This window comes from Populus trichocarpa, chromosome 7 (genome assembly GCF_000002775.5).
Source record: "Populus trichocarpa isolate Nisqually-1 chromosome 7, P.trichocarpa_v4.1, whole genome shotgun sequence".
Taxonomy (NCBI): Eukaryota; Viridiplantae; Streptophyta; class Magnoliopsida; order Malpighiales; family Salicaceae; genus Populus; species Populus trichocarpa.
Genome location: NC_037291.2, coordinates 4,654,325 through 4,664,664, shown reverse-complemented (window position 1 = coordinate 4,664,664; position 10,340 = coordinate 4,654,325). Strand labels below are relative to the sequence as shown.

At 33.0% G+C, this 10,340-nt stretch overlaps 1 protein-coding gene across 6 annotated transcripts; it reads left to right on the top strand.

Annotated features, from left to right (window-relative positions):
* Window positions 1-1,369: 1,369 nt before the first annotated feature.
* LOC7483086 (protein MRG1) lies at window positions 1,370-10,042 on the top strand. Of its 6 annotated transcripts, XR_002982993.2 has the most exons (12): window positions 1,374-1,637; window positions 2,347-2,400; window positions 2,539-2,552; window positions 3,828-3,973; window positions 4,382-4,417; window positions 5,075-5,115; window positions 5,388-5,489; window positions 6,960-7,039; window positions 8,013-8,182; window positions 8,961-9,045; window positions 9,602-9,771; window positions 9,920-10,042. XR_002982993.2 is itself a non-coding variant. In XM_006380623.3 (11 exons), exons 1-11 carry the CDS (start codon window positions 1,500-1,502, stop codon window positions 9,687-9,689), a joined length of 954 nt encoding a protein of 317 aa, XP_006380685.1. In that variant the 5' UTR covers window positions 1,374-1,499; the 3' UTR covers window positions 9,690-10,042. The 6 variants fall into 6 exon arrangements, 5 of the variants coding, with proteins under 5 accessions (XP_024461586.1, XP_006380685.1, XP_024461587.1 ...); XM_006380623.3 differs by having other exon boundaries at window positions 9,602-10,042; XM_024605819.2 differs by having other exon boundaries at window positions 1,556-1,637; window positions 2,539-2,638; window positions 9,602-10,042.
* The last annotated feature ends 298 nt before the right edge of the window (window positions 10,043-10,340 follow it).

The window sequence follows — 10,340 nt, the reverse complement described above, 5'->3', positions numbered from 1 at the left end:
ACAAAATTGTTAATATTCTCTTAAGATTCCATATTATTATTTGAGAACCATTGGCAAAATTGAATAATATTTAAAATATCATGTTATTTTTTTTTATAGTGTATTCAAATCTAAATTCAATATATATAAAAGAGCCAAGATTATGATGCATATAAAAAAAAATCAGGCATGCTTGGGCCTTTGAAGCCTGTATTTTTTTTTTAGCATTAGAATTGAATGACGTGACATCCACTTTTATTTTTTAAAGCACGCAACAAGTGATCTACTAGGAGGGATGACCTAAAAATATATTTTCAACATATTCTCAACCAAAAACACCATAAAAAACATTATAAATCACTTGCTAAACCCAGAAATACCTTAAAACTACTAAGAAAAAACAAAATTTAACATAATTAAAACAAAATCTAAATAGTATTCAATCTATTTTTTCAATCATGTTTATAAAAAAAAAACCATTGCTGTCAAACTTTTCTTATAAAATGAAACTTGTTGACACCAAACATTAATAATTCCGATGCTGAAAAGTGGCTTTTCATCAACTCTTTCTCTTTTCTTTCAATCTTAGAGACTCAAATGTTAAGAACATGTTTAAATTTGTTTTTGCTAAAATTTAATATGGTTTGTACGTTTTGGATCGTTTTGATGTGCTGATGTCAAAAATAATTTTTAAAAAATAAAAAAAATCATTGGCATGCATTTCGGCACAAAAAGTTATTTGAAAAGCAACCGCTACCACACTGCTAAACACCCTCTAAAAATATGAACATTTGGAATTGCAAAAACCAAAGGGACCACAAGGTAAGAAAAAAAAAGAGTAGACGAAGTAAACAAAACTTTGTACATTGAATTTGAGATTGACCATGTAATTTTTTATTGTTTTATACTTCGGTTTTTTTTTATTGAATTTTTTCTTTTCTTCACAAATTTTAATAAATTGATAATTGATTTAGGCATAAAAAGTTGTAATTGAAAAAAAAATGAAAATGGGAAAAAATTGAGCTATTGTGGTATTTTACCTAAATATTTTAATATATTTTGTAATTGTAAATATAAATTGAAGGGATAAATCATGAAACAATCAATGTAGTTAAATACTATATATATAGAAACTCACTTTTTCCTAAAAATGTTTTTTACAACAAAAATACTTTTATTGAACAAATTAAAAAGAAATATGAACTCAAACATTTTCAGGAAACATGTAGGTCACCCATTAAATTGCAAGAGAAAAAAAAGAAATAAAACAACAAAATAAATAAAAATATGAAAGAAGGAAAGATAAAAGGAAAGGAAAGAAGTAAAAAAAAATAAAAAATACTGAGAAGCTTAAAAAAACTGAAAAGGGTGAAAAACACGCTCCCCCTTATTTTCAAACTGGAAAAAAAAAAAGCGACACTCCCGGGACCAGTCGTGTCTAACACTCTCACCAGACAGAGAAGCAGTGAGTAAGATTAAGCCCCCCCCGCTCTCTCTATCGACTTCAGTGAAAGCGAGAAATGGGGAGCTCATCGAAGGACGATTCCGGCAGCGACGCCGAGGCTTCAAGCGGCGACAAAACACCTTCTAATTCCAGTCTCTTCTCCGAAGGCGAGCGCGTCCTCGCCTACCACGGACCCCGCATCTACGAGGCCAAGGCATCTCTCTCTATAAGATCTTTCCTTTTCTATTTTTTTTATTTGTGCCCTATGATTTTGTAACTGATGTTTATTTTCATTTTTTTTTAAATCGACTTTTTGTTAATTTTAGGTTTTGTTTTTGGTGGTTTTAGTGTTTAATTGTGATTTTGTTTGTTTGAATGGAAATCTGTGGTAAAGAATGGAGGTGAAAGTGATAGTTGAGGAAATTTAAGGTTTTTTTAACGGCTTAATGTTGAAATTAGGGTTTATAGAAGCTGGAATTTTGATTTTTTTTAGCGTAACAAGTTTAATTTGTCTTGTTATTGCAGAATACTAACAATTACTGGTTTCAGGGATTTCAACTGAACTAAGTAAATTTCACTGTGATTTATAGTTGCTGCAGTCTCCATTTTTCTGTAATAAGGAGCATTTTAGTGCGGTGGAGAGTAGTGTTGTTTTCTATGGATGTGACCTTTCAGTTCCAAAGTGTTATTTTTTCATTTTTTTTAATGAAATTAAGATGCCAAGTATTTTTGAGTTGCCAGGGAACCACACACAAGAATCAAGGGATTTTAAAATTTTGTCTTGATTTTGGATTTTTTGCTGAAGATGAGATTTGTTTTTCCTTGGAAGCAATGTTTGTGTTATCTAATTTCTTTTTACAACATGTTATATGTTTTTCATTTCTAGCATTTTAACTTTTTTTTAATGTTCTTTTAAATCTTAGGTTCAAAAAGCTGAGCTTCGTAAGAAGGAATGGAGATACTTCGTCCACTACCTTGTAAGCTTCTCCTAGCTATTCCTTTCTGAATGACTTGTTCTGGTTATACAATTTTGAATGACTGAACCACTGAGTAGTTGACTGGTACAGTATTACCTTGTTATGATGTTAAGTGATGTGCCTTTTGTTGTTTTACAGGGTTGGAATAAAAAGTGAGTATGCATTTTGTTCATTTCCCGTTGCTATATATTTTGGCTGAGATTTTGGAACTGAATAGGTCAGACTGCAACATTGTGAGGTCATTTTCTCTACCTCTTTTTTTTCTTAAATCTAATCAAGTATAAGTTCAAGTTCTTGGATGCTTTATTTATTCATGATGAGATTCCCCCCTGCTTTTCCCTTTAAAAGTTAGGATAATATTAAGACGTGTCAAGAAATGAAGCAACAACTATGGCGCATTGCAAAACTGACAATAGCAAAGTAAATAACTAGATATCTATTTTACTCTTTTCATTATTGTTACATTTAATGTCTGTTGCACTCATCACATGACAATAATTTTCCAAGATTAAAAGTCTAGGTTTTTTCAATAAAATTTCATAAGTGAAGGCCTCTTTCTTCTCTGTTTTTTATGTTTTTCTTTCATTGATGCTAGTTTTTTAGGAGTTTTATGATCTTAATTCTATACAACTATAAACTTTTTTTAGAGTACCTAGTCTGACATTTTCCTTCCGCTATGTGTTTTTAATTACTTTCTATAATTTTTTATCAAATACTGTTTTATCTTTTCCTTTTACTAGTTTATTATTGTAATTTATTACATTGACAAGGTTTATCATGACAGGAAAGGGTTGGAGAGAAAAGGGGGGTGGGGCAGTTGTTACCATTTGAAAGACAATGATCGATTGTGTATGAGATACATTAAAAAGAAACATTTAAATCAATGTCACATTAGGGAAGTAGGAAACTGTTGTCCTATTATAAAGTTTAGCTAGCTATAGAATAGTTATGGTTTGCCAGTAACTATAGGCATGCTAAGCAGGTGTTGGAAACACAGATTCTTGAGGATCTTTGCCGGTTTTGTGTCTTTTAATTTAATTTGGAAATTATCTTTTTAGATCAACATAGCAGATATAACTTGAATGAATCGAAAACAAAGGATATTTTTAGTTTAGAATAATAATATAAAAAATTATCAATTGGACAGGTAAAAGAGAAGCTACAACTTATAAAAACAAAATCTTGTCTTTGATGTTTCTTCTATTTCTCAGCTGGTGAGCCCTCTTGTTGCATCTTTTTCATCTTAACATTTGGTCCTATTGTCATTTTTTTTACTACTTAGCCTCTTTTGTGAATTGGTTTATGTTATCACTGAAAGGTTTCTCGGAATTTTTTTTGTCCTAAGAGTTTTATTTCGTTAATAAATATACCCTGTTTCAAAAAGGGACTCAGAAATCATTACTGTGGGTTGGACATATTGCCAACAGTTGGGACGAATGGGTAGGCATGGACCGACTAATGAAACACACTCCGGATAATGTCTTGAAGCAGCAGGCCCTAGAGAAAAAACAAGGTGTAGACAAGAGTTTGAAGCCTGGACGTTCTTCTCAGACGAAGCCAAAAAACTCTACTGGTAAGCTTCGGTTTTATTTAACATATATTTTTTCAAATTTATCTTGTATGTGTTAATGTCCAAATGGAGATTTTCAACAAGTTCTGTTCATTTAGCTTGTGGTGCGTGAAAGTCTCAAAGCAACTGTTGGCTATCTAGAACTTTTTTTTTTCTCTTCTTGCCTGAGAGAATCAGCTTATGGGTTCTTAGGTCAAAGGAAAAACTCAATTGATGTGCTCTCCCTTTTCAATAACTCTTACTGTTATTTATACAAGACATATAACTTGGGGACTTAACTTTCATTTTGTGCTAATATATGAGTACCTTGAATGTTTGTTCAGGTTTTTATAGTCATGACTATGAAACTGCTAAGTGATAGTTAAGCTCATAACTATTTCAATTTTGTAAAAATTAGTTTTTGTTTTGTAGATTCAAAGATGGACAAGGAAGATCCTAAAAGCAATGGTTCGTTCCCTTACCTTCCTTTTCTTTCCCTCTTCATAAGCACAGTTTTCATTGTTTTAGTAAGTGACTATTGGTTGTCATTATTCTCCAGTAGAAGTCCTACCACAAGTTGGTATGATTTTTCTGCTATACATTGCTAGTCCTAGATTTGTTTTTGCTGTTTATTTTCTTTATATAGAGGCCGTCCTATCAGGCTTGTACCTGCGAATTGGGCAGATGTTCTCCAAAAGAGGATGAAAAGAATTTTGTAGTTTAATTATTTTCGCCCAAAGAAAGTTGTGGTGCCATAGGACTTTGTATGGAGCTTGACATTGGCATTGCTATCTGTTGGTCTTAGGTTTTTTATTTTTTTTCCTCAGCATCATTTTGTTTCATCTTTGTGCCATATTGACTTGCATTAGGTAGTACACCATTATAAACATTTTGCTAGTAAAAACTGGGTCTTGATTTCATGATTGCCAAAGTTATGGGGCATATTTGCTCAGCTTTTATTCTATTGCAATCTTGCCATCTTGACATATTCAAATAAGTTGCATTTATATTTAGTGCTTTTTTTTTTTCCTTTACCAGTGGTTTATCTTCAATTTGCCTCTTAAATGATATATGCTCGTGAAGACAAAGAAATTTGTTCTTATGAATTGTCACTGCTTCTTGCAGTGGCAAAAGGGAAGAAGCGTAAAAGTGATTCAGGAATGGAGGTTTGTTTCATATTATTTCATATGGTGCCTTGGCATACCTTTTAATTTCTGAAGTATTTGATGGACAACAGTTTTGGCCTGCTACATCTTGTTGTTGCTCTGATCTCATCTTTTTTGCCCCTGTACTGCTTTTGTAAATAATTTTTCCTTCATTGAAGACCAAGCTGAAAACATGCATACCCTCACAATCAGATTCTCTATTTCAGAAACTTCATTGCTCTTCTTAGATTCTTATTGAGATTCCTCTTAATATTGTGGTTTCAAATTGTTAGAAGGATAATTTGCCTGTAGAAAAGCTTGTCAAGATCCAAATTCCATCAACACTAAAGAAGCAACTTGTTGATGATTGGGAATTTGTCACCCAGCAGGATAAGGTATTCACATATTTTCTCCTATTGCTATTATATTGTATTCATTATGCGAATTGATTTTATTTGAGTTAGTGTAGAAGCCATAAAGTTCAATTATTACCAAATAGCTTAATGGTTTTTGCTTCATTGAATATAACCCTGCATACATTTAAGTCTATCCAGCCATTTCGGATGTGTTACCATAATCTTTTCTTTGGCAATTTTTACATACAATCTTGTGAACAAGCCTTTGACAGAACACCTTTTTTACCTTGACCCTATTCTTTCTGGCAATCCTGTTACTCTTGAATTACATTCAATTTAAATCACCTCTCTTGCTGTCCTAATTATTAGGCTATCAACACTACAGTGCATACATTATACTTGTTAAAGAATTAGCTCTGAAATTCTATATCTTGATGATTATAATTCCTATTTTTTTCTAGTTTACAATCAAAACAGCTTCTATAATGCTGAACCAGCAATGCAGCTACTTTTCTGTTATCCAACTTCAGTTTTCTGGTTGTACTTTTTTGTGATAAAAGGATTGGCTTTTTACAAATATCAATCAGGAAAAAAAGATTTGGTGATTTTCTTAGTTATTGGATCTTACAGAAAAAAGATTCAGGGTTTATACAAATATCAATCAATTGTAAGATTGTTCTTTGTTGAAAATCCTAATATCAACTTTTTTGTCCTTTGACACCTTTGTTGATTCTGAATGCCATACGTCTTAAAACAGCCAATGCCAACCCATCCAACACAAGACCATCGTCCCATCCTAAGAGCTTGGAATTTTCCCACAAAATAGTTGGCCTTTTACACTTAAAAGGTTTTATATTTTTTAGCAAAAGATTTTGGATTTTTGGTATAAGGATCAGATTCTAGTGAAATTCTGCAAGTAAAAGAGGAAACTGTGAGACCTACACCCCTGTAGTGATTCCATTCACTCTAGATGTTCTAGATATTTTTCTGAACACTATTTCTTGTTTTGCTTTCTTCAGTATTGTGGTATGACTTTGTTCTGTCTTATTGCCATTTGTTAACCTTGATGTACTCGTGGTACTCACAAATTGCTACATGTAATGGGATTTGTGACAAAAGTATTTTTTCTATTTACAAATTGAAAATAATATAGTTTCCCCATTTCAGGATAGAAGATAGTTCAACACTCTGCCACAGTATTTTTTGATTGGTTGAATGTCTTTCTAGAATGTGAAATTTTCCATATGCAGATGTCAAATGAAAACACTCAAAATAACCAAGAGAACCTATTATTCAAAAAGTCAATTTATTGATCAATCAAAATCTGTAGCCTCCTTTCTAATGTCTAGCTATGCTTTATAGAGGCACCAAAGTCCGTACAAAATAGAAAATCTAAACCCACTAGGAAAAGAAAACGTTTCTGCTTATCCATCATTGGAGTTTAAGTTCAATCTTCTTTTTAATGATATAGTGCTCTGATTTGTTAAGAACCTCTCTTTTTAAATGCAGTTTGTTAAACTTCCCCGGTCACCAAATGTGGATGATATTTTGACAAAGTACCTAGAATATATGTCGAAGAAGGATGGCATGTAAGTTTTGTTCTAGCTTCTGCTGAAATTACATGTATCAATTATAATTTGCATGTGCTAGGAATTTTTTTCTTTCCTATCAGCTATTTTAGTATATATTCTCGATTGCATAGACCACCATAACAGTGATCTTATTCTCTGTTCCAATGATTGATTAGATCAATTTTCAGATGTTTTGAAAGAGAATTTATGGTGTATCTTCAACAGAAATTACATTGATTCTCTTGTGCCTGTTTGGTATTGCGTTTGGATGTGTTTCAAAAGTGCATTTGCCTTGAAAAAACATCAAATTGATACCTTTTTAAGTGTTTTCTGATGATTTTGATGTGCTGTTGTCAAAAATGAAAAAACAAATCTGAAAAAAATTTGTTTTGATGCATTTACAAGTAAAAAACACTTTTGAAAAGCACCATGCACCACAATACCAAACACACATTAAAGGAAAGCAAAAAAATTAAATGAACATATCTAAGTGTATGATCCATGAATAATACCTTCCATCCATCGATATTGGGGAATATCACTGGTGAAGATGTTAATAACTTACCTGAATGGAAGGATGTAGAATGTTTTAATTTGAAGCAGAATGTTAAAAGTAAAAGGTGAAGCCAGAGCACTAGGAGGGAAAAATTGATTTAGAGTTGCAATAAATGGTCAAGACATGAAACATTTCAAAAGGCCTGAATTGCTTGGGATTCAGATTGAGATGAGCATATATGAGACCAATTAACGCTGATATATGCTCAAGCTTCAGAGTTGATTTTTGCTAATGCAACATGGATTATGTATGCCACAAGTCACAACTGTGCTCTCATATGGGCCTCCGTAAAGGGCATTGATGTCAAAGTGGACATCAATCAATTATTTTGCTGATTCTGCATTTATTTCACGTTTTCTGATGTTACTTAATATCCAGGTTCATGCATTGGCTGCATCAATAATAGTTGCATGGATCATGTTTTCTTGGATACAGGATAACTGATTCCATTGGAGAAATTTTGAAAGGCATACGGTGTTATTTTGACAAAGCATTGCCTGTGATGCTACTATACAAAAAAGAGCGTCAACAATATCATGATACTGTCAAAATTGATGTATCTCCATCGACTATATATGGTGCTGAACATTTGCTGAGGCTCTTTGGTATGCTTATCATAAGCACTTGTGCTTTTTAGCCACTTATAATTATTGCATTCTTTAGTTGTTTGACCATCATATTTTTGTTTGATAAAGTGTTGAAAATATTGCTTTTGATCAGTAAAATCTTTAATGAAAGCTGATATGGTCACCAGTTGTGTTGTCTTAATGAAAATGTGTTTTATTTTGTTCTGTCTGAAATTAAATTCAATCATTGTTTTCTGGAGGCAAACATTAGTATCTTTTATATAGCCTTCCCTTTTCTTTTCTTTTTTCCTTGAGAATTTTATATAGCCTTCTTAATCATTGTAACAGTTGCAAGTCCAATTTTCTACAACCTTTCCTCTGAAGCGAATTACCTTGACAGATGGGGTTTTCCTTAAATGTTTAAAGACACCCTTATGGTTAGGTTACAGTTTTTCACATTCTGAGCATTTGTTAGATGGTTTTTCAAAGGCCGAGCCTTTCCAATGTTATTTTCACATTTTAACCAAGTCATGTGTGCTTGTGCTGGTGATTGACACCTTGATAGAAGCCACAGATGTAGTTGGTTTTGAAATCACCTGCATTCCTTTGAACATCTCACAGCAAAGAACACTGTCAAGAATTTGAAATGATATAGTTCAATGTGGAACTACTTTTTTGTACATGGTGTGCACTTGTGCAAGTGACTTTATTCCGTATTTTAGGAATTTAGCATAATGTTAATTTGTTCAGACTTATTCTGTTCACCTGTTGATGTAAATTTTACTACAAGTACATCTTTACTTTTTCCTCATTGCAGTTAAATTACCAGAGCTCTTGGCCTATGTGAACATTGAAGAGGATACATCAACCCGCTTGCAACAGAAATTACTCGACTTTCTCAAGTACTAACTCCATCCTGCACATTAACTGTATTTTCCTGTTCTTTAGAAAAAATAAACACTGAAATTCAATTGAAATTAAAATGAAAGAGAAAAAGTTTGGTTCCCACCACTGGCCTCATCTTCATTGTGATTGGCTTCATATCAGACATATACTTCATTAGGAATATCTTTTATCAATGGATCAAATTAATTAATAAAAGATATTCTTCACATTCAAGCAATTATCAGAAAGCAAAATCTTTTCTATCATCATTGTTGCGTTTGACTAAGGAGAGTAGTTAATTCATGCATGCATCAACAAATTTCTAGGCTCGTCAAGAGGCACTTCTAATGTCTCTGCTACACATTGATAATGATCCATAATCTACCTTCTCATCAGTAATGCACTACAAGTTGGTAAATATCAAAGGCTGCCTTTAAAGATTATGGAACATAAAGGAGTCTACTTCTACATTGATCTGGTCAAGCATTGTTTATTCCTTTCCTGCCCTCTCATATATTCAATCTCTTAATTGTCTTGCCTTGACCCGTAAAAAAATATATTCTTGTCTTGCAGATTTCTACATAAGAACCAAAGTACTTTCTTCCTTTCAGCTTATGATGGATCTAAAGTTTCTGAAGGCAAAGTCAAAGGGAAAGATTAGTGAGCTGCTGTTATATGTGCCGTCTCCATGCCTGTTATTGTTGCCGTCATCAATTTGGTGGCGGACTGACATGACCAAATTGGTATGCCATTATCTGCTTTAACAAGACGCGGAATGGGCATCCATTTGTTGTTGTAACAGTAGTATTTGTTAATTCTTTATCCCCCCAGGGGGAAGGATGTTTAGTATAAAACATTTGGTAGCTAACTCTGTACAATGGCTCGTCGCAGGCTATTACATTTTTAAATGATTTGGCGGTGCATTAGTCAGAGTTGCAACAATGTGCGGTTGTAATTGAGACGTAACAACTGCTATTAAACTTCGTTTGCAAATCACAACTTGAACTTTCTCAAGCTTGCATATCAGCTTTGCATGGCATCCCAGATTGACTTGCTTCACGGATTTGGTTATTCATGAAATCATTTCTGTGCCTAGGTAGGTTCATCGAAACGCCACACTTTGAGACTTTCTGCTATAAGATTGGGTGATAAATGGGGCGGGATGCTCATGGCCATGCTCTATCTTTTCCAGGACAAGTTGTGATTGTGCAAAATCAATTAATGGTTTCATTTAACCAAATGTATTTTCACTCGGAGATGTTATTCTCGCTGTCCAGACGGGAAATGAAAGGAAAAGTACAGTCCATCACTA

Bases quoted from the DNA above. Each gene is read 5' to 3' on its own strand.
- LOC7483086 (XM_006380623.3), top strand. From the start codon at position 1,500: ATGGGGAGCTCATCGAAGGACGATTCCGGCAGCGACGCCGAGGCTTCA. The intron at 1,638-2,346 runs GCATCTCTCTCT...TTTAAATCTTAG, and splicing joins CCCGCATCTACGAGGCCAAG to GTTCAAAAAGCTGAGCTTCG. The intron at 5,490-6,959 runs GTATTCACATAT...TTTTAAATGCAG, and splicing joins TTGTCACCCAGCAGGATAAG to TTTGTTAAACTTCCCCGGTC.